Raw genomic sequence first — 25,574 nt, forward strand, 5'->3', positions numbered from 1 at the left:
TCATTAAATTGAATTGGGTGTGTTGAGGCTCAGAAAACAATATCCCAAAATGAAGGCCTTAGAGGCAGCTTCTGAAGCAAATGTTTTTCCTTTTCTTTCTTTCTTTTTTAAAATTTGTATAAACATAAGGGGTAGAAGTGCAGTTTTGTTACATGGATATATTGTGTAGTAGTGAAGTCTGTGCTTTTGGCACTCCTGTCACCCAAATAGTGTACATTGTACCCAATAACTAATTTCTCATCCCCAAACCCTCTCCCTGCTCTCACCCTTCCCAGTCTCCAATGTCTTCCTTCCAGGCTGGTCTGGAATTGGTGGGCTCAAGTGATCCTCCCACCTTGGCCAACCAAAATGCTGGGATTACATGCACAAGCCACTGCTCCCAGCTAGACATAGTTCTAAATTGTTAAAAATTTACTTTCTCTAAGAGTATTGTATAGGATTATATGTTAATAAATAAAGAAAATGAAATAAAAGAAAGAATTTAACCACAAGTCCCTGAAGAAAGCCTTTCTTGTTCATAACAATTTTAGAAAAATTCTCATATATGTAAAAATTGATTAATCAGTGATTTCTATGTCCAGAAAATTTTTAGAATTTTGCTTGTCTTTAAAAATCAAGTCAGGGTCAGTCAACTAGCTTACATTAGAAATGTATGCATTAAACTAATAAAATATCATTTTATGCAATGCTCTCTACCTTGGAAGTGCTTCATGAATAGTTATTTTATGAGAAAACATCATGATTTCTATTTATTTCTGCTTTTGTTGAGCCTTTGGTGAGCTAGCGCATACTTGAGAATATAAGCACCTAATGAAATTGTGCTATACACAGAAGCAATTTTATCTTCTAAAAAATGAATAATTTTGAAGGGTTTTCCATTTTGAGGTGAGCAAAGGTAAGATGACACAATTTACTGGAGATCTGTCGATTGATCTGTTTTTAAGTGAATGAGAAGACTACAACTCTGAAAATAACAAATGAGGCCCAGTTCCTCTGAAAGGGCTTGAACTGGGTTCTAGAAAATATTATAAAATAAAAAAGTTCAAGTTTTTTCAAGATTATTTATATTTTTTATAAGTTTTGACCACATATTTTCATTATGGCTGCTACATAATTATAGTGAATGTGTCCTACCACTGAATCAAAATTGCAAATTGTTTTCTATGGGAAAAATCAGTTATAATGATTATGTTTGAAATGTTGTTATGTAATAAATACACTTATATTTGAAAATTTATTATTTAATCATAACTAATATTCTAAGACCTTTATCCTAAGCAAAGAAGAAATAAAAACAATGTTTCTGTAAGTATTATATTTGGCGTTTAATATTTTATTTAAATATGTGGATATGGTCTATGGTTACCCTATCCAACATGATAGCCACTAGGCATATATGGCTATTTAACATAAAATTAATGAATTAAATTCAATTAAAAATTCAATTGCTCAGGCTCACTAGTCATACTGCAAGTTCGTAGTAGCCACATGTGACTAGTGAGATCGCGTGATATGATTCAGGTTCACAGCATTTCCATTAGCACAGGAAGTTCTGAATAGCATACTGGTCTATGCTATTATTATTATTTTTAATTAAAGCTTAAGATAGTTTGTATATTTCATGGGCAAAGCTGTGTTTTTGTTTGTTAAGGTTATTTTATTCACTGTCTAAAAGTAATATTAAAAAATTGCTGCCTGGGTCAGGCATGGTGGCTCACACCAGTAATTCCAGCACTACGGGAGGCTGAAGCAGGTGGATCACTTGAGGTCTGGAGTTCAAGATCATCCTGGCCAACATAGTGAAACCCTGTCTCTACTAAAAATACAAAAATTAGCTGGGCGTGGTGGATGCACCTGTAATCCCAGCTACTTGGGAGACTGAGGCAGGAGAAGTGCTTGAACCTAGGAGGCGGAGGTTGCAGTGAGCCAAGATCTAGCCACTGCACTCTAGCCTGGGCCAAAGGGTTAGACTCTGTCTAGAAAAAGAAAAAAAGTGGTGCCTGGTCTGTAAGCTTATCAAAAGACCACATACAGCAAAATGTATACCTACAATTGTTCCTCAAAGAATTCAATGACCCTCTTTGTAGTATTTTAAAAATATATTTGCTCTACTAGTTGTCAGTTTTATTTCTGAAAATGTTTAATGTTTCTCATGGAGCTACGAATAATAAACAGCAAAGCAAAGGTGCATTGTAGCACAAACAATGTCAATACGTTTACAACAGCAGATACTGATACAAAGAGGCTTGACCTTAAGAAAGTACCAAATAACATACTGTGAGTGAGAAAAACAAAGGAATATTCTAAGGGATTCAGACATAGTCACTGTCATAACTTGGAGTAGAAGCATTTTAAGTGAGGTCAGTTGCTTTCCGGATTGGTACAAGGCCCTGCATTTGTGTGTTAACGTAACTTTCTCTTCACTTAAATGGCATGGCCTTATCTTTTCCAGATTAAAGAACCACATGGCATGAGTGGATTTTCCGAGTTTCTTGCTGGGAAGATTAGACTCATTAAGCTCGGAAGGTAGAGAAACAGTGAGGCCCAATGGGTAAGTCAGCACCCCAGAGATTATGATTGAAATTCAAAGTGTTACATTGGAGGAGAGAGAAACAAACTAGTGCAAGTGGCACTAGTGAGAATTGCGCGTGTATTCAGGAAGACCTCTGCATGTTGTGTAAGGATGTGGAAGGACATAAGCCGAGGCTGAGAAAGAATTACTTAATAGAGCTATTTACCAAGAACTTGTGGAAATTACAAATGACATAGGAATATATGACAGTGTTAAAACTTTCTGGTAATTGAAAGACAATTAGAGCAACAATGAAATACTATTTTGTGCTTATCAAATTTGCAGAGTTAAGAATGAATATTAGAAAGCACTTCGGGAAATGGGATATTTCTAACATAACGATGGGTAGTACACTGGTTCAACCTTGATGGAAGCAATGTGTCAAAATACATTCAAAACAATATTAACATTCAGCATCTACAAATTCACTTTTTCAGAATCAGATACATGCAAAAATGTAAAAACAAGGATATTTAGCACCATTTTACTGATAATATGAGATGCAAACTATGTAACCAACCTCTTTAGTGACAGGTTACATAAATTATGAAACAAAGAAATTTGTTATAGCTATTAATGACATTTTGGACAGATATTTAACAGTGTAAAATATGTTTTATATATGAAGGTGAAAACAGGGGGCAGAATTATTTACAGCATAATGCCAATTTTCTTAATGTGTGTGTATGTTCATATATGTGTATATTACAAATAAATAGTTGGATACAGATACGTGAAAACATTTATTGCAATTTCTCTGTAGCAGATTTCTAGGTAATTTAAATTTTCCTCCTTGGGGTTCCTGTCAATTTACAAATTACTCAGAATTATAATGTGCTATGCTTCTAATCATAATAAGTATATTTTTACATTCGTATTTCTGAAAGGAACAACCAAAGTCAGTCCTGTACTTAGACCTGTTTTTCATAGCTGTACCTGTGGATATTGAATTAGCTGATCTCTGTGGTTCTTTCTGTTTCTAAAGTTTTACAAATACATTTTATGAAAAACAGTGATTTAGAGACATACAGATGGACAGACAGGCAGACTCAAGTCTTATGAAGAGACAGAAAGCAACACACAACCACACAGTCAGAAAGCACTGAAGTTCCAGAGAGACACTGTCACTGTGTTTCTCAGTGGGAATCTCCTGTGGTTCCACTCTGATGGGTACCCGGACTTGGCAGTGACATCTAAGTTAGTATCGCTGTTTTTAAAGGTGATAATGATGATGGAAAAAACAGTAACTTTAAGTACAAGTATACTATATACTCTCTGCTAGGTAATGCATGCTGTGTATACATGGCATTTTAGGTACTAAGATGCTCATTTTATATAGAAAGAACGTTACAGAAATTAAATAAAAGTTTAACGTTTCATGACCAATAATCAAATGACAATATTTCTTATACTTTCTTTACTTTTAATTTCCACCTTTTAAAATATAAGCCTTAGTTTTACCACAGACCTTTCCCTCTCATTTTGAGGGGGCAAAGGTATTTCTCTTGTAAACTCAGAGGGATTTATCAATTTACTAACAATGCCTGAATTCCCTTTGATATTGAAACTATCAGATCACCTGGTCTTTTATGAAAGAAAATAAAGCTGCTTTAATTAATTACACTTGAAATTTACATTGAAATTATTTACTATTTGGGGGTCTTTAAAAACTGAAAAGCAAGTGTTTTGTTGTTGTGAGGAAGAATGAATGGGGAGAAATTTTAATAATAAATAAATTAAAATTGCTTTATAGCATTTTGAATGCTTTACCAAACCTTCACCAAATCTGATAAGAATGGTATAGTAATGATGATCTACTGGGAAATACTCTTTTCCAGGCTTTAGCTCACATTCCCATGTTCCCATGGCTACATGAAGCCAGAGGTTTAGGTAATATAACCTGTGTAACCAAAATGATTAACAGAATAGAAAACTGATCTTATGAGAACAGGGTTCTATGTAACACACCTTGCAATGCAGAAGAAATGAAACTACTACTCGGGATAATAATCAGTTGTTCCCTAAATCCACTTGGTGGGGGGAAAAATGTTAACAGAGGCAAAGTATTTAAATTCCCTACAAAGACAATTTCTAATAGTGAGCGTTGCTAAATAAGGGAACTGAATTTTGAAAAGGACTTAATATCGGTCTAAACTCTGATTGCTGAATATGTAACATAGGTCTGTAGGAATCAACTTATTTCTCACAAAAGAACTGTACTTGTATAACCTGCGTTGTGCTAATCTTGAGTTATCCTAATCTCTGGCGTAAAGATGCGCATTTTGTTAGCTGAGAATACAATGCAACTATATATCTCTCGTTATACAGAAGCTCATGTGACAGACACAGTTATACTTTACAAATGTGGGAGAGACTTTTAGGAGATAAAGTTTTTTGTTCCCAAATGATTTTTAAGTAGAACATATTGATTCCAATTTTCTTGCATAAATATGGTCCCATCTAACAGCAACAATGGCAGAACTAGAGACCCAAATCTTTCATTCCTTCTTGGCTAATTTTCTCAGGATGGAACAGTAAGGATGGAACAGTAAGGTTAACAGAAAATGTGACTGCTTTTCAGTATGCAAATTGTCTGAGGGACATTTTTCTCTGAACTCTAAGTTTGAATTAAGTTCTTTTGGATAACTGCTGAGTCCCAAACTTCAGACATAATCTGGTCTGAAAATTCATACAAATTTTGCCAATTTATTAAATGAGATTTGTATTTGAAAATATTTTCCGCCAATACATAATAGTTATCCTTTGACAGCCTAACAAGGGATGCAAAATTATACTTTAGGGCCCTGATATCTAAGTACAATTTTAACATTGGGAATATACCAACATAATACTTGTATATTAAAATACATTTGTAAGAAAAATTTTTGGTATTTTGGTTGGTGTTTTTTTTTAAGCAATAATATATCAGAACAATATGGACTAAACGCCCTGCTGAGTAAGCTGCAAATAATTTCTTTTCGGCAATAAAAAAAAAAAAAAAAGAACCAACAAATAAACTAAAACTAGTGTTTCTTTTTACTTGTGCAATAATTGACTCAAACCATGCTTGATTTAACAACTCCGAAAGAAAGAATGTGAGAACGGCCGTCCTCAGACAGAAACCAACTTTAGCTGTCCCAGGGCTCGGCCTCTTATTTAAGAGCTCTGTCAGTATGCCTTTATGTTGCCTACACATACTCATGTATCCTTGCTTTGTTCACAGTACAATTTAGTTTCTGGAAAACCTGCTTTGATTTAACAATTCCCTTGAATATTGCCTCCCACAAATTCTCGGCTAACAAGGAGAAACTCCATGTTCTTCACCAAGCAGAACCACCATGTATCAATGCCATTTAGTTGTAAGATAAGCATTCAGTTCTAAGATATCTCACAGTGGTAAGATATCCCCTATAATGTTTCTGCTGATCCACTGCTTTAAAAAGTATAGCTTCCACTCCAGTTGCTGTCTATATTTGAGAGTTGGCATCATTAACTACAATCACCTCAAGTCACAACCAAAGAACATGAGCATGTGATAAATTATCTACCACTGTAATCAAATAAAAGAAGAAAAAGAACTTTGAACAAAAGAGAAAAAATGATCTCATCTTGAGATATATTTTATTATCTCTCCTTTCCTTAAATAAGAACACGTAGGACACAAACACTCCCACCCCAACTTTGCTTACTACCACACCAAAGCATCTCTCAGGACTGTTCTTGGAGTGAAGGAGATTCAAAACCCAGAAGCTTTCAACAGATGCCTATTTATAGGGTCAGAATGGCTAATTCAGTTAGCATTTTAGTTTCTGCTATAACAAACAGTTATCCAAAGTAACACATGCCTTTTTATTCCATAAAATGTAAACTAGACTAGATAGGCAACAATAATTTAAAGAAAATATATATTTTCTCTGGTGGTAAGTATAGCTCCATCCAGATTTTTATTTACTTTGTACTTTTAAAAAAATTTAATTTGTACTTTTTCTTGCATCTTCCTTTAGACTCCCAAACAGTTTTACACAAATACATTAAATATAAGATAGCACAAAGCTGTGGTTTTGCTCAGAAACTTAAGATAAACATACATAAAAGTCATATGTCTATCAATCCAATAATCTGTCACTGTTTATGTCATTCTTATTAATAAAAGAACTATATCTGCTTAGCCAAGCCAACTATCACCAATAATCTGGCTGGGCACAATGGCTCACATATGTAATCTCAGCACTTTGGGAGGCTGAGGCAGTAGGACCACTTGAGCTCGGGAGTTCAAGACCAACCTGGGCAACATAGCAAGATCTCATTTCTTCAAATAATAATAATAATAACAATAACAATAAACAGCCGAGGATGGTGGCACATGTCTGTGGTCCCAGCTACTCAAGATGTTGAGGCTGGAGAATCATTTGAGCTTGGGAGGTCAAGGCTGCAGTGAGTTATGACTGCACCACTGTACTCCAGCCTGGGTGACAGAGTAAGACCCCAAATCAGAAGACAGGAAAAAGAAACAAGAAAAAGAATCCAAAATTACACATTCTTGGCTTGGCTATTTAATTTCTCTTTACCTGAGTCAGTTCAAGGGCGACAGAGATAACCCCATAGGAGTTATAAACCAAACCACAGAATTAACAAGCATCAATTGGCTAATTAATTAGCCATCTTTATTCTTCAGGTACATCTGCCTGAGACCAATCTCCTTTAAATTTACCCCCACAGAGGCTCACTCATTGTGACTGCCCTTCTTCTACGTACTGGGAATTTGTTGGATCCTGTGGACAACGACAAATGCATCAGACAGTCCGACTTTCACTGGATGATTGGTTGAACTTATCTGTGTGACCAAGACAGGAATCTGGAAAAAAAAAAAAGCAGATTGCTACATGTTAGATCTGAATTTCATACAGGGAGGAAAGGTAGTAGGATCCTCTTGTTTCATGGACAAAACCACAGGAAGGAGATAAAAGACTAGAGAGGGAGGCAAAAGTATTAGAAAAGAGGGACATACAAAACCAAAAAATTACATCGGTTTAGTGCTATTGAATGAATAGAAGAGACAGATAGTTCCTGGTTCTAAAGATGGCAACTTGATGTTGAAAGTAATAGATTATCAGAGAATATAATTGATGCTAGATGCTGCAAACTTATCACACGTATAGGCGCATCATGAATGCATTTAGTGCTGGCTATAATTTTGGAAACAGAGATTCTCCTCTTACTCTTTGTTTTCCAAAAAAAACTTCATTGTATATTTGTTTTTATACAATTTTAGAAAATCCTTGTTTATAAGCAGTCTTATAGATATAAAACCTAGAGAAAAACAAATAAATGCACTGTTAAATATACATTTGACAATATCATCATTGATTAATAGCTAATTAAATTTGGCAATCATTTCACCATTTTGTTTGAAACTACTATGAAAGACTTCTAAGCTCTTATGGTCATCTCAGTGTGACAGTTCTTGTATTTGAATCTCAATGAAACCAAGATCTGAATACGATAGACATTTCTAATATTTACAGTTAAAAAATATGATACAGTGAGAATATATGAAAAATAATATGAGAGTTATAAATGACATGAACTCTTGGGGTCCATTTTTCCTGATTCAGAAAAGATTCATTGGAGATATGATTACTCTCTTTATTATCAGTTTTATAGAAACAAAAATGGGAATGAAACCATCTTCAATAAACAAAGAAACAGGAAAGTAAAAGAAAAGAGTAAATTAAATACAGCAAAAATGTCTTTAGGCAGAATAAGCAGATTTTGGGCCATCTGTGAGTAATTCATTAAATAATATGTTAGATCAGATATTGCTGTAGAAGCCATAATAAACAGCATAACAATAAAAAGGGGATAAGTTGGACAGAATATATAATAAGTTGGAGAGAATATATAATATAATATAATATATTATAATAACTCTGTGACTTATTTTTGACCAAGACATCATGAAACTGTGAAAAGGGCTATTTTGTTCAAATGGACAAATTAAGAAAAAAGTTCATTGCTTTTGGAATTTGTGGAATTACCTTGAAACAAGTAAATAGAAGAGGACATTTTCCCTTAATGTACTATTTCAGGTCTCTCTTAAACAACGTTAAAGTGTTTGTAAATTTTGTGTCAGTGTGCTCAATTCTTAACCAATTTGTGTCACTATGCTCAATTCTTTACCAATATAAATTAGTCTTCTGGTATTTGGATAACAGAACACACAAAACAAGCAAAACAAAATCAAGATTTATATCCTAGTCTGATGTACTTTATTTTTTATTTTTTATGTTTGAGACAGTCTCACTCCATCTCCCAGGCTGGAGTGTAACCTCTGCCTCCCGGGTTCAAGCTATTCTCATGCCTCAGTCTCCCAAATAGCTGGGATTACAGGTGTGTGTCACCACACCCAGCTAGATTTTTTTTTTTGTATTTTTAGTGGAGATGGGGTTTCACCATGTTGGTGAGGCTGGTCTGGAACTTCTGGCCTCAAGTGATCCACCCACCTCTGCCTCCCAAAGTGCTGGATTGCAGCTGTGAGCTACTGCGTCCGGCTGATATATTTTATTTACTGATTTACTAATCTAAATTCAGTATCAATATGTGAAATCCCCTTTCTTATTGAGCATTATACTGTTTCCCAGTCTTACACTGGGGACTCTAATATGAAAGTAATTTATATTTAAGACAGACTTACAGTTAAAGCATACAAGAAGATGGAAAAGCATAGGGAAAAATTCCAATTCACTTATATATTTTTGTATCCTAATAAGACACGATCATCTCATTTTTAAGCAGCATCTATTAACAGAAGCAAGCATCTACTATTACCATCATATAAATGCCACTGTTCCTGTCATTTGTCATTTGACCCCCTTCTCCAACATCTATGAGTTCAGTTTTCCTCTGCAAGTTGCAAAAGGCTTTACCAGATAATTCTGTGGTAATTTATTGTATGTCTTCTTTTCCCAAACCCACAGCAGTACTTGAGTTTATACTGCTATCAGTTGGAAAATCCTATTATATCATTATGCATAGTACATGTTTATTTCAGAGCTTGTTTTTTAAGTCACATGTCTTGGTTCCTGCAGCCCTCCCAGAAGCATTCTCCTCTCTTCAGATTATGCATTCCACTTTCCCTTCCTTTCTTCTTTCCCTCCTTCCCTCCTTCCCTCCTTCCCTCCTTCCCTTTTTTTCTCCCTTCCTTCCCTTCCTTCCCTTCCTTCCTTTCTCTCTCTCTCTCTCTCTCTCTCTCTCTCTCTCTCTCTCTCTCTTTCAACTTTCACACTTGTTGCCCAGGCTGGAGTGACATGGCGCAATCTCGGCTCACCACCTCCTGGGTTCAAGCGATTCTCCTGCTTCAGCCTCCTGAGTAGCTGAGATTACAGACATGTGACACCGTGCCCAGCTAACCTTGTATTTTTCATAGAGACGCGGTTTCTCCATATTGGTCAGGATAGTCTTGAACTCCTGACCTCAGGTGATCCACCCACTTCAGCCTCTCAAATTGCTGGGATTACAGGTGTGAGCTACTGCACCCGGCCGCATTCCAACTTTTCTATCTCTCTTCCCCATCTCTTCTTCCCTTGCCCAGCCATCTTTCGTTTTTATTTTTTTCTCCATCTCTTTCCTTCCTTTCACCACTTCCTTTATGTTTTGTGTCTGTGTCAAGCCCTCTCCACCATGCTTTTTATTGGTGGTGGGTCGATTGCAGTAATGGCCTCAATCAATGGTTTCCTTCTGCCCAGTACCTCTGCAGTGCTCTCCCACTCAGACTCCAGGCTCAATAATATGGCAAAAGAGGACAGCAGCAAACTTGAAGCAAAAAACAAACAAACAAACAAACCTTAAAAAAAAAAAACTGCTTACTGCTTCCTTTCTTGAACCCTTGCTACAGCCAAGAAAATATATGCTGCTGGTCTTCTGCAGATATATACAAGACACATGAAGGAAATTTTTTTTTTTTTTTTGTACCAGAAGTTATTGTTGCCTAGCCAGCTCCCAGCCAGTCCACCAGATAACCGCTTACACATTCAGAAGCTCAGCTGAGATCAGCAGGGTCCAGCCCATAACAGTAGAACCAACAAGCTGATCCATAGGCATCTTGTGAGAAATAAGAAATGGAGTTGTTTTAAGCCACTATATTTTGGAGTGGTTTATTACACAGCAGTATCAACCAGTACATCCTCTGTTAAATATCAAATAGCCAATAGAATAGAATATGGGTGTTTCTCCATAAAATAAGGTAGTATTGCTCATCCTAATTTTCTGGGAATCAGATAAATGTGTATTTTTAAGACATTGGGTCTCACTGTGTTGCCCAGGCTGGAGTGCAGTGGCATGATCATAGCTCACTGCAGCCTCAAACACCTGGGCTTAAGCAATCCTCCTGCATCAGCCTCCCTAGTACTACAGGTACACATCATCATGCCCAGATTTCAGATAAATATCTAATTCTAGGTACAATTCAACTTGAAAGATTGGAATGTTCTAGTAGAAAAGTTTCATTTTCTGCAGCATTTTTTTTCATTCTTCTATATCTCTTTAGTTCATTCTTTTGTCTGTGTGTAGATTCATTTAACATGAGGAAAATTTAGCCAAAACAAAAATGGATAGCTTCATGGCGTACAGTTTTCTATCACTGAAAACTATCTGACATGACAAACCCTCTAGGAAGATCACTATAAATGATCCTTGATTCTTCCAGTTATCAACTTAAATTTTTTTCAAATGATTTTGACTTTTCCAAGCTTCAACATGTAAATTGTTAACAACGATACAAACTCTAATGATAAGGGTGAAATACTCTACCTATATGTAAAGAGAGCAGAAGTTAGGTAGAAATCATCATTTGCGGTCAAGAGTTATGCTTTAACTTGTTGCCAGTTTTTTAAATGTACATATTCATGGGTTAATGATTTCTGATTACTGCATCTGTCAAACCACTACTACCATATAACTCTGAGTATTAATATAATTGAGAATTATCGAGTAGAAAATAGATTCCTAAGAATGACATCTACTACATATAAATTATTTTCCCCAAAAGGCATACACATTGTCCATGCTGTTTGATAAGACAGAATCCATTCATTCATTCATCAGATATTAATTGGATATATTTTCTATATTTTTGTAGGCACTGGAATTACAGCAGACAGGGATACAAAGACCCTTCTCTCACAGAGCCTACATTCTAGACAACAGGGACAGGCATTAAAACAAGCGAACATAAAACCTATAGCATACTAGAAGGTGGTTAGTACCAAGGAGAAAACTAAAACAGAGTAAAAAGATAGAGAGGAATGGGGGTCTCTAGGAGAAAAGAGAGTCACAGAAGCTCTCTCTGAGAAGGTGATTTTTCAGCAGAAACTCGAAGTAAGAGAATCTGTCATGTGGATATTTGGGAAGCAACTGTGGGTAGATGCACTGGCACATGTAAAGGGCTTGACTGAATTGCTTTTGGTGTATTTTAGGAGTTAAAGGGTTATCTCTACAGCTGGAGCAGAAGTACCAAACAAGAGTGTCAAAGGCAATGGGAGGTAGCAGGGGCAGATCATAGGGAGCGTGTATTTCTTGCAAGGCATGACAGTGACACTGGATTTTAGTCCAAAAGATACAGAAAGATTTGGGAGGTTTTGAGCAGAGGAAAGGACATTCCTTTATTTTGGGAAAATATCACACTGGCTGCTGGTAAATCAAGACTGCAGAGGGACCACGGGAGCCAGAGAAACTAGTTAGGAGGGTATCACAGTTTTCCAGGTAACGTGCCGTGACCCACCCCAAAGTGGTAACAGTGGTGGAAGTGAACAGAGGCCAGATTCTGGAAGAATTATGTAGGCACTGCTATCGACACTCCCCATAGATTTAATAAGGACAGTGAGGGACAAAAGGAGAGTAAAGGATACCAGGAAGCCTTTTGGTTTCAGTAGCAAGAGCAATGAAACGGTGTTTTCATCAGGAATGTGAGGTTGTACAACTTCAGGGGACTGACTCACGTCACGGTCTATCAGAAGCGTCCTTTGGATATGCAGGGAACATACGCAGCTCTCAAGAGCAGTCCTCAAACATTCAGAGACCAGGAGAGGAAGCACTGGAGACGGATGATCACTTTATGGCAAAACCACTGGCTTCACATGCTCTCCATTAAAATTTCGTATAGCTTGTGAGTAAGAGTCCAGGATTTCTAAAACTGTACTCTTTGTCCTGATTAAATATTAAAATGAAAATTTACAAGAAACTTTCAACTCCTTATATTTTCCTAGAAGCCACTCAAGGCTTTTATGAAATCATTACATGCCAGATTTTGCAAAGTGAATTACATGCCCAATGTCATCAAAGATTAATGAAGAAAAGATGAACAATTCCAGACTTTCTCTAAAATTTCCTATGGAACATGTCTGCCTCTCCACACCTGATATTTTCCTATCTTTCTTACCCTGCCTTCTTGCACTGTAATCTCTTTAACTTCAAAATATTACAGGCAGTCAAGTAAGGAGGCCGTGTGAGCTCTCTGTGAGCAAGTGAGACCACTCTGCAGGGTCCTCTGTCAGCATAAAATTAGAGACTGTATTATTAAAAGGTACATTTAAAATAAACTATTTAAAAATTTTTATTTTATTTATTTATTCTATTTTATTTTTTTTGAGACAGAGTCTCATTCTGTTGCACAGGCTGGAGTGCAGTGGTGCAATCACAGCTCACTGCAGCCTCAACCTCCAGGGCTCAAGTGATCTTCCTGCCTTAGCCTCCCGAGTAGCTGGCTATTTTTATTTTTTTTAATTTTTATGTTTTGCAGAGACAGGGTCTCATTACGTTACCCAGGCTGTAAAATGAACTTCTTTTTAACTAACAACAAAGAGATTATGTGTGTGTGTGTGTATGTATAAACAAGCTAATTAGAAGTATAGCCAGTGTTGGGCAAATTAGCACAAGAATGAACATGTTGTTGTCACGATCAACAATTTCACAGAAGACTCTGTATTTAGAAGGGTATGAAGTGCCAAAGTCAATGAACATATGGACCAAAAACACGTCAAACACCAAAAACTTTCAAAACTTTGATTACGGGAAGCTATTTTCTTATCCTTTCTACAAGTTTATATTCATCCTCAAAATGTCTCGTGAGTCATCGTGAGATCCTGGGGATGTCAGGAAGCCAAACTGAAATAATAAAAACTCTAAACTACAGAAGTTTTTTTTAATTTTTAAAACAGTGTAGCTTTATTGTTTTCAAGTGTCTGTAACAGTTGCCTTCTTGAGATTAAAGCAAAGCTGAATTTTAACTGGGCCTCTGTATGATCTGTATTGAATCGCACACTTCTGGCGAATTGATTTTACAATTACATTCTCTCCACAGGATAGAAATAAAAGGAGCTTTCACACTGGCTAAAATATGCTTCCATTGTGACCCCTAAAAGCATTCATGAATAATTATTTTAAACAACAGTATAATTTTTGCTCTATATAACAAGCTAGAGATAGGTTTATTACTTGGTATACATTTTTATATAACTGAGATATTAAAGCAAAGCAAAGTAAGCATAGAAGCAGAAAGTGGTTGCAATCGCTACACAAAATCAAGGCAGGAAAAGATGTCAGGGGTAAGCAAAAGTAGAGCAGAGCACACTGGCCTTTGGAAGGAGAGTCAAAGACAGAAGCTCCTCTCTTCTCCACTCTGTGGTATCTTTCTCCAGCACACAGGAACCCCACAAAATCCCTTAAACCTGAGGTTCTTACATCTGTCTCTAAACTAGGGAGATAACAGCATGCCGCCTAAGTCATGGTTAATGGAATTTTATTTTCCTCTTTGTTCTGCCCTGAAAACATCACCAAAACATTCATTTGTTTCCATTACAGGCCCAGCTATCTATCCACTAGGAAGCACAGTATCTCAGCAAGTGCTTGATTGTATAGTATGTGTTCCAAGATGTGAATCATATCCTATCAAACCTTAACTGGAAAAGAATTACTCCAAACTCATTTTTTGTTTCCTTGCTAATCTGCAATATGGTGTTTAGTAGCTTAATATTAAAAACAACAGCAACAACAAAATCCCACAATAAACTCAAAGCTTTCTGTTTTACTCATTCTTATCTGCCTGTAACCCTTAACTTTCTCCTTCATTTTACTTAAGTATCTGATCTGGCTTCAGTATTATCAGCAGTGAATCTAATTTTTAAGAGTCGTGATCTCTTTTATTATTATCAAAATAACAACTTGTAGCCCCAGCTACCTGGGAGGCTGAGGCAGGAGAATCAGTTGAGCCCAGGAGTTGGAGGCTGCAGTGAGCTATGATAATGCCATTGCACTCCAGCCTGGATGACAGAGCAAAACTCTGTCTCTAAAAAACAAACAAACAAACATATAAAGTCCAAAATATTAATGCTGAGTTATCCGTAAACTACACTTGAATAGAAGGGCTTTCAGTTAAATTTGACAATGTAAAAATTCATTTGCTTTCCGGAGTATCAGTAACAATTTGCACAATTATTTCAACCCTTTTTTAGTGTACAGTTCCTGAACTCTCGTCTGCCAGGTATTGAGCAATGCATCTAACAGCATGAAAGTCAAGGTGAGCTATCATCAAACAATCAATTCCTAACATGCCTCCTGCCCCCATCTCCACAATCATAATCTGTAGAAAATCTAGAAGCAGTCAACTAACAGCATGAAGGTGATAAGTAAAATCCACCTCCACTTTAAAACAGAGGTTTCAAACTTCCTTTCTACACAAGCTACTGTGTGCCTCGGGCAAGAAAGAAGAAATTCATGAGGGAGAAATTGGAGGGTGCACGCTTTGAGTGAATTTTCCAGGCAATATTTGCAAGCAAAGGGCTTCCAGGGCTTTCTGAGTCCTCAAGGAAAAAATGCAAGTCTACATTTTTACTTGAAATATTTTAATGTTTAGATGTTGGCAACATATCTGTTTTACAAACATATGTGTACACATAAAACATAAAAACATACACAGAGTAAAAAGTGTGCCCTCTGAGTTAAGACTGCTCACATGGAATTGGCACACGAAGAGTCTGAGCTTCATACAAAAGACAGTGACGCAGGGTGCCCACTTGAAGAAGCTTGTGCCATTGCACTCAATGTAGTCAAGACTCTGGTGTGGATTTTACCTGGGACAATAGCTAGATAAGGAAACTTACCTAAACATGGTTTTGGAATTAGACATCAAGAGAAAAGAAAGGAGATTAAAGAAAGTCTACACCCTGGGTTTGGGAGGGACACAAAAAATTAGCTAGGCATGGTGGCAGGCACCTGTAATCCCAGCTCCTTGGGAGACTAGGGCATGGGAGTCATTTGAACTCGGCATGCAGAGGTTGCAGTGAGCTGAGATCGCGCCACTGCACTCCAGCCGGGGCAACAGAATGAGACTCTGTCTTAAAAAATAATAATAATAAGTAAAATAAAATAAAATAAAATAATTTCCTCTGGGACATTGATCTTTCTACTTGGCTACTTTATTTATTTTTACACACAGGATTTGTCATTGGAACATTATCAAGGGAGAATAATCCAACTTACCATTTTCTTACACTAGGAAAAGTAAACAAAAAATTAAAATGTCAGGCGCTTCTATATGTGAGATAGCTAAAAAGTAAAATATCTCTACGAACGCAAATGAATTAGATCTCAAATAAAACTGTGTAGATAAAAGTTTAATACTTTAGTTGTTTAAAATACAGGGAAGTCCTATGATACAAAATATCTGTCTCTACATTTTCCTTAGAATTATTTCTTGAGAGTTTTAAATCAGTATTTTATTCTACCTGGTTTTCTTGTCCTTGTATTAGATATATATGTACGTATATATTATTCTTTTCTGCTCACACATTTATCAAATGTCTTGGATGTATATACTGTATTCACACAAGTATTCTCACAGACGTAGCAATAGTTACAGAAGGAAATTACCTTATATCTAAATGGTGGTGGTCTCACTGTTGCGTTCTTTTTGGCCTTCTCTAACTTTCTTGAATTACCTTTTTTCTATAAATTCCACAAGTTCAGCCAATGTTCATCTTTTAATGCTTTCCGGCTGCTAACCAACAGTGAAGGGTCATTACAGTTTAAATAAGAGAAATAATCTTCAAAGAATTTTTTTAAAAATGCATTAAGAGCCCCATTGAAACCTACAACTAATTGGCAATGGTGATTTATTAACTATGCATTCTTCCATAGAAGAAGCAAATGTGACACCAAGGAACATTAGGTTTAAACACTTAAATGGTAGAGTAGATTAAAAAGTGATTTTACTTCATAAACAGTAAAGTTCCTCTATATTGACCTCCTCTAAAATTTGCTGCTGAAGGAGATGGTAAAGTATTCAACCAAGAAAATGGATAGAACAGGCTGACTCCCGGGCTAAGCCTGCCTCTTCTGTGATTTTTCTCCTATTGCCATCTAGTAGGATTATATGACATTTTTATTTAAATTACCAGTTTCCTAACCTAGTGACTATCTTTATCCCTTACATAAGCTAATGAAAAAAAAAAGGACCCGAGTTTGCAATTGACACAAAAAGAGTCACATCCATCCATAGTTTGTGTCCAGAGTGATTATAAATGCCAAGTATATAATGAGAATAGAGATAAAACAAGTCAGAGAAACTGCAACTTCTACAAAGTAAGAGTATTCTAGGATAGACAGCATCAAGGACTGTAAAGATCCTTATTTCAAATCTCCAGCAGTTTTGAAATACATTTTTTTTTTTCTTTTTTGAAATAGAGTCTCCTTCTGTCGCCCAGGTTGGAGTGCAGTGGCATGATCTCTGCTCACTGAAACTTCTGCCTCCAGGGTTCAAGCATTTCTCCTGCCTCAGCCTCCTCAGTAGCTAGGATTACAGGCATGCACTGCCACGCCCAGCTAATTTTTGTATTTTTAGTAGAGATCGGGTTTCACCATGTTGGCCAGGCCTGTCTTCAACTCCTGACCTCGAGTGATCCGGCCTCCCAAAGTGCTCGGATCACAGGCGTGAGCCACCACGCCTGGCCACTGGAATACAATACTTTTTTGAGAATTGTTAGTTTCCTTGTTACATTATCAATAGACCAGAAATATTAGAGCCATATCTATTGTAATCAAGCAAAAAGTCATCACTATTTAATGGCAACTTAATATGAAGACGCCGAGATTTAGGGTTATAGCTAATTACTAACAGAATAGGAAAATGAGAGTTTGGTTGCCAAATTCCATGTATTTAAGAAAGGATCCATTTTTTGGCCTATGTACAGGTTCTTTCATTTAAAAAAATTATAGATTAATAATATAAATGCTGCGGATAGGCAAACCTTCCCTTTGCTCCCAAGTGGCCATGATATGCTATGATATGATATGTTAGGCTATGGTATGATAATGACTGGCCAAGGAAGACTGTCAAGGATATCAAAACGAATGAATTGGTTCAGTCACTTATTGAAAAGGAAGTTTGTAAGAGGGCATTCTGGTACAGTAGCTAGGCCTTTGGGCTTTAGAGTCGTATTTCTTTGGATAAATCTTTATTCCATATCTTTAGAAAAGTTACTTAATGTCTCTGGGTGTTTCAGGTTCCTTTTCTGTAAATGTCCAAGGTAGCTATTCATGGTTTTTGTGAGAATTATACATAATTTATTTTAAATGCTTAGGTCAGTGGCTGGCATATATGAAGAGCTCAAGAAATGCCAGATTTTGTCAACTTTGGAGGTTACTGTTAAATGTGAATGTGACTTTCACTGCTGGTTATGGCATACAAGATTAAGATCATTTCTACTACTTGAATCAAGCAGGAAATGTGAATAAAATATGGAAAGCTTCCGTTGAAAACTTCAGGTAGTTATCAAAGAGCAAGGTCTTGAAAAGCCAAAATCCCAAAGAACGGAAAACGCAGACATAAACCCAACACCACTTTTCTCATCAAAGCATTTGCCAATTTACAAGCAAGTGATAGAGAGTGAGAAGGTGTCATTGACTTCGCCCAGAGACTTTAAGTAACTACCCTACACACTTTATTTTCAATACACGACTGAACGGTTCAGTGGTTCATTTTTATATCCTTGACTGTCTTTCCTGGCTAGTCATTTTGATTCCACAGCTTAGCACATCATATTATATCAATCATATCACAGCCACTTGTGATCACAGGTAAGAATGATTTGCCTTTCCACAGCCTTTGGGCTGTCTCATGGAGCTGAAGAAAAATACATGCATTCAGGGGCACTAAGGAAAAGGTCCACAGTAAAAATCCAGATCTTTAGTGGAGATCCCTGAAGGACTAGAAGAGTAAGGGCTTACCAGAAATATTCTGGTCTCATAAGGACTGATGCTCAACTTTGAAGGGGCTTAGCTGCACGGTGTTAAAGTAATCTGTCCTGTACTAACTGCCAAAAAAATAAAGTAAACTGACTTGCAGGAAGAAAACATTATCTACATCCTCAAAGTACTTTGGTGCTTTGTAAACCATGTCCAATATTTTATTTAAAAAAATCATCTAGCATGCAAAGAAACATGACCAATGAATAAAAATCAACAGGAAATAGAAAGAAAATAGGTGATAGAGACAGACCCATAAGATGTGTAGATATTGGAGTTATTGGTCACAATAACTGTTATTAATATAGTCAAGGAAACAGATGATACAGTTAATTTCATAGGTAATTAAATCTATCTAAAAAAACTGGATACTCTAAAATTGAAAAATGCATTATAATGAACAGTTGGTAACTTGAGAAAAAGAACTTTAAAAAATATTCTTTTTGTATTTTGACTGAATTCTAAGCAAACTCTATCTTTGAAGTTAATTAAAATATACAGCTGTGTAACAATAAGGGCCTATAGCTTAAAACAGAATTTCGAATCTTTAGTTAAACAACACAGGAGCTACAACCTCAGGAAAAATAACTTAATTATTTAAGGGAATCCATGCCTCCACAAGTCTTCTCTCCAATATGATTCTAGAAAACAACAGGGTATTGGTGAAGAAACATTGAATATTATGAGCAAATCTGTATTCATTCTTATTTTAAGCAGCAGTCGTACTTCCCTATTTCAATCCCACTCTAAACAAGATTGTTACAACTGTAAATGCATTTTCTTATTTATTGATCATTCATCATTTAGTTTGCACTACAAAAAAAATCATGCTATTGAAGAAAAGGCAATATTTGCAGCATGAAAGGATTGGAGGTCATGTACGTGCTTAGCATGGTTGGCACATTTAAATACTGAGATAAATTGAATGAGGGCATTGAAAATGAAATTTACCTAACTGAATTCATTCAATCCATTACTACTTTTAAAGTAAAATTTAATTGTAATTAAAATTTACAATTTTAAAACAAGTCCCAAATTGGTGGTGGGTTTTCTGTAAATCAGAATTTTTCTTCTTATTCACATAAAACATAATGAAACAAAACAAAGCTGGTGTTAGCCTATTAGAAGAAACTTATTACAGAAAGAATTACACTTACTTCCCTATCTATAATTCAGTAAGTTTAGCTTGGACAGGAATAGAACATTCTACTCCTTGTAATTATATGTTCTTAGAATTTGGTTAGCTCTCCAAATGAAGTAGGAATACCTCTCCTATCTATACTTGTAATTGTGTGATATGACAAAGTCTAACAAGCAAGATTCTTAAACAGCCAATATTAAGAAATACTTATTGGAAAAACAAATGAGACATAGATTTGTGAATTGTTTTACATAATCTCTTTAGGCAGGGAAAATGGTTGAGATGTCTTGGGATCATCAAATTAAATTCTGGATTTATCCTTAACTAGCTCTGTGACCTCAAGTATGTCATTTAATCTCTCTGACTTAGCTTGCTCAGCTACAAAATGAAGATGATCATGTATGATCTATTTCCATAATTAAGTCATAAACATTTATTGAACAGCTTCAATGTACCAATGCTATTGTAAAATGCTTAGGATATTAAAGCTATAGGAAATTGTTGAGGAATTAAACGCTATAATGCATATGAAAGTACTTTGAAAATGATAATACATTACACAAACTACTATTTTATGCTATCATGTGATTAGGAATATTTTTCTAGCAGTACCAGGAGCTTCTAGCTGTCACCCCAAATGCAAGGGGACTCTCTTATGACAAATTTTACAAATAATAATTTGCCTTAGCAAAATAAAATATATAACAATTATTGGGAAGAAAAAAGTGGTAGACTAGAAAAGTAGAAACTGCTTTCTATCTAGAACAAAGAAAGAACTGAAAGGCAAATTAAAGTAAAGTGAATAATAAAGTAAAAACGTCTTCTTTGAACTCCAAGTGCAGAGGGAAGACATTCTTCACGACAAGAGCCTGGGAATATCAAGAAAGCATTAAATTTGCCTGTCATCTTGAAATTCCCCATAACAAAACAGGAAAACCATAACGGAACTTTTTTCTTTGATTAAAATGAAGAAAAGGCCTTTAAAAATACCAACCTAGACCAGAGAATAGGAAGAAACAACTGTTATTCTGCAACGTGAGATACCCTTTGAGAACAGTGTAAAGAAAGATGACACTTTCGATAATAAAGACTAGCAAGTGAAACCACAATAAGAACACACACTTCTGTTTTGACAAAGCCTCCAGTTGGTGAAACCTAAGTCCTCACACTTACTGACCTTGCGTCTTTCCAGAAACTTGACCAGTGTTGGTTGAAACCGTTGAAAACAAACATTTCAAAACATCACTGTGCAGTTCCAGCAATATACTAGATTGCAATGAAAACTAGAAATGAATAAGTTCTTTTGAGAATTTTTCTCTTGGTGTCCAGGGAGTGTGATATAAAAATATGATGGGCTCTGATATAAAAACATAGCCCTGATTTTCGCTCTTTGAGGAATCGCCAATAGCTGAACTGCTTTCCCCAATGGCTGAACTAATTTACACTCCCAACAGCGGTGTATAAGCATTCCCTTTTCTCCACAACCCTAACAGTAAAACTACATTCAGGCCAGCAATCCCATTACTGGGTATATAACCAAAGGAATATAAACCCATGTAACCAAACATCACCTGTTTCCCCAAAACCTATTGAAACAAAAAACTGGGTAGAGCAAAGAGAATTTTTAGGGAAGGAAGGATGCTGTATGACACTATAATGATGGATGCATGACATTATACATCCTTAAAATCCTTAGAAAGTTCAGCATCAAGAGGGAACTCTAATGTAATCTAAGAACTTTGAGTGACATTGATGCGTCAATGTCAATGTAGGTTCATCTATTGCAACAAATGTGCCACTCTGGTGGGGTACATTGATGATGGGGGAGGATGTTCAGCAGGGGAAGAAGAGTATGTTCAAACTCTCTGTATTTTCTGCATCATTTTGCTGTGAATCTAAAACTACTCTTAAAAAATAAAGTCTATTAATTAAAAAAATAAATAAATCATTCTGCCACAAAGACACATGCATGTGTATGTTAATTGCAGTACTAATTATAATAGCAAGGACATGGAATCAGCCTAAACGGCCACCAATGATAAACTGGATAAAAAAAATCAGGTACACACACACCATGGAATACCATGAGGCCATAAAAGAAATGAGATCACGTCTTCTGCAGGGACCTGGATGGAGTTGGAGGCCATTATCCTTAGCAAACTATTGCAGGAATGGAAAACCAAATACCACATGTTCTCACTTATAATTGGGAGGTAAATGATGAGAACGCATGGGCACAAAGAAGGGAACAACAGACACTGGGGCCTACTTGACAGTGGAAGGTGGGAGGAGGCAGATCAGAAAAAATAACTATCGGCTGGGTGCGGTGGCTCACGCCTGTAATCTCAGCACTTTGGGAGGCCAAGGTGGGAGGATAACCTGAGGTACGGAGTTCAAGACCAGCCTGACCAACATGGAGAAACTCCATCTCTACTAAAAATACAAAAATTAGCTGGGCATGGTGGTGCATGCCTGTAATCCCAGCTACAAGGGAGGCTGAGGCAGGAGAATCTCTTGTACCCAGGAGGCAGAGGTTGTGGTGAGCCAAGATCCGGCCATTGCACTTCAACCCGGGCAACAAGAGTAAAACTCCATCTCAAAAAAAAGAAAGAAAGAAAAATAACTATTAAGTCCCAGGCTTAGTACCTAGGTGAGAAAATAATCTATACAACAAAACCTCCATGGCATGTGTTTCCCTGTATAACAAACCTACACATGTACTCCTGAACCTGAAATAAAAATTGAAAAAAAAAAAAAAACCATACACTTGGACAAAGAAACACCAAGTAGGACATAGTCTATAATTATATCCTACTTACTCAGTTGCCCCAAGTAAATGAAAAATTTCATTAAAAAGTTTTTACAGTAATAGAAATATCTGACATATCTGACAAAAAATAAGAGGGCTATGTAAATCTGACATAAATTTTAGAGTTGGCCTATTTGATTGTAATTAAATTATGCTACACTTTACAGAATAGATGAATTTCAGAAGATTTGACCAAAGTGAATTCTTTCTTGATCCTCAATATTCCTTTTATAATCTGGGATTCATTTCTCAAGGAAAAAGTAATCCCTCAGTTGAACATAAGATATCAAGTCTGTATTATTATAAATATCCATTAACCTATGGGTTAATAACACTCATTATTAATTCTCACTGTTCAGGTTTCTCTCATAATTAGAGACTATCTAAAACATTACATTTGTAGTACCTGGAACTTTATTTTTAATATTCTTAGTCCAACAGGTCTTAATTACTTTGTCAAAAGAGTTGGAAATCAAACACACAGTTATTCCAGTCTAAATATTTTGTAAATTTAAGGCTACAATTTAGTAAATTTTCATTCTTTACTTTGTCAGTTTGTTAAAATGAAACAAACCATAAGTTTAAATTCCCTTGTTCTTTCTGTCACTTAGATCTCTAATTTATCTTTCCTATCCAGTTTCAATAAGCATTAGTCAAAGGGATTGTAAGCTCAGCTCTCCTGGAACTATCTCAGTACTGGGTCATTGAGCCACATAAGTTTTCGTCTCTATAAATGCTTTTGAAATTAGAACCAAAATATAACACAGAAATCAACAAGGTGAAAAAAAAAAACTAACAAAATACATAAATACAAACATTTAGATTTAGATGAGAAATTCCTCCAAATTGGATGTTTTTTTCTTAGATGCATTTCACTCTACTCAATAATTACTCAATATAATTACCCAATAATTTTATGAAACTGATGGGTCCTGATGCCAACAATATCAGAAAACAAAACAAAAGAGCTAACAATCAATGCACCCAGAAGATTAAAACTAACCAAAACATTTTTTATTAAGCAAAAGAAACCAAGAGGCAAGAAAATGATTCGAGGACCATGGCTGTAAAATGTCCCTTTCTTGACACTTGGAGGAAAGGCAGCAGTCAAGAACAAGGGGAAGGGAAAGAAATTATCAATACATCACTTACTTCTTTGTATCCGAAGATGATGCGTCCATCTATGAGCAGGGTTGCCTGGAATGTGAAGCTTCCCAGGTTGTAATTATCCTGGAGATGTACGTGGTCCCACTGGACCACAAGTGCTGTGCCTATACACCCATTGTAAAAAGAAGAAATGCAATGAGAAAAACATATGTATCAATTCTGGTGGGAGTTTTCACAAAAATGTTTTTGCATCTGGCCTTCAAATCGGATGATTGTGTGATTTCAATTTTATGTGGTTAATCAAATTCTGTTATTGAAATAGTATTTGGAATTTCTTTAAAGGATTGAGTAGTCTAAATATTTAGTAAAATATAACCTCATACTAAGGTCAATACTTGAGCTAACACAGTGTGGGGGAATTTTGCCTTTGGAATTTTATTAATCTAATGTTAATAGATACTGTCTGCTTAAATTTCCATAAGCCACTTTCAAAATGCAGCCCAAGTGGATTGAATGTACTTCAAATACATTTGACAAATGCTGAGAGAGAAAAAAAACACATTAAAAAAGCTAGGACCACGTACAAAAGACCTGAAAATGTTTTTCCATACTTAGAAATATACTTTTCCACGTTGAAGGAGTTCCTTTAACACTAATGGGAATTTTCTCCTTGAGTTCACAACGCTTGTGTTTCTGTCTTTGCTGTGTTTCTTCCAGGAGGCTGCAAGAAGCTCAAAAGGCCCTGGGCTAAGATTTCGAAGCCTCTTGAAGTACACTGGGATGAAACTTCAGTGCCGTATATTACATTCCAACTCACTCTGTCAGTGTTTACTATAAACAATTGACATGAAATAAAAACTGAAACAGTTTAATAGTTACCAGTGAGAATTCACATTTTTGTTTTAACTGACATTGTGTATTCTCTTTTTTTAAAAAGAAAAGAGCTGCTAAGACTTTTTCTTCACTGTGTTAGATTTTTCCGTTTGGTTAAAAAAAATTATTGCCCAAAAAAGCTGTGTTGAAAATGAAAATCATAGAACTAAAAGAGCAAATCTTATCTCCCAGCAATAAATATCTGATGTATTTAAAAATTACAACTGCATGGAAGAATTAATTTTCAGTAATTATTTGGTGCTATTAGTAATATCTCTTGAGATAGCTGACAGCTTTAAATAGACACTTTATTTCAAATATTTTGAATATTCAATTGTAAGCCCTGAAAGGATGTTGAAGTATAGAAATGTACTTTGAGGCAAAACTTTAAAAGTAGAAAAGAAAAAAAAAGTTTTTTAACTTGACCTTGGTGCTTTTAGCCATCATCACTGCTATGAGTGAAGACCACCCAGGTCTCTTCCTTCCATGGGCATCTCTGTGTCTATATTGTCCTGGAAGGAAGGAAGGAAGGAAGGAAGGAAGGAAGGAAGGAAGGAAGGAAACAAATGAAAGAAAGAGAAGAAAAAGAAGAAAGAAAGAAAGAGAGAAAGAAAGAGAGAGAGAAAGAAAGAAAGAAAGAAAGAAAGAAAGAAAGAAAGAAAGAAAGAAAGAGAGAGAGAGAGAGAAAGAAAGAAAGAAAGAAAGAAAGAAAGAAAGAAAGAAAGAAAGAAAGAAAGAAAGAAAGAAAGAAAGAAAGAAGGAAGGAAGGAAGGAAG

General features: G+C 35.8%; 1 protein-coding gene across 2 annotated transcripts in view; it reads right to left on the bottom strand.

Annotated features, from left to right (window-relative positions):
* The window catches only part of PLXDC2 (plexin domain containing 2), a 468,543-nt gene that overhangs the window by 104,804 nt on the left and 338,165 nt on the right, over positions 1–25,574 (bottom strand). For both annotated transcript variants that reach the window (XM_011997681.1, XM_011997680.1), the window contains 2 exons: positions 23,971–24,089; positions 7,328–7,427 (listed from right to left, as the gene is read on the bottom strand). In XM_011997681.1, coding sequence (XP_011853071.1) covers positions 7,328–7,427; positions 23,971–24,089 — 219 coding nt within the window. The remainder of the gene's footprint in view (positions 1–7,327; positions 7,428–23,970; positions 24,090–25,574) is intronic.

The sequence above is a fragment of the Mandrillus leucophaeus genome, unplaced genomic scaffold, assembly GCF_000951045.1.
Source record: "Mandrillus leucophaeus isolate KB7577 unplaced genomic scaffold, Mleu.le_1.0 Scaffold545, whole genome shotgun sequence".
NCBI lineage: Eukaryota > Metazoa > Chordata > Mammalia > Primates > Cercopithecidae > Mandrillus > Mandrillus leucophaeus.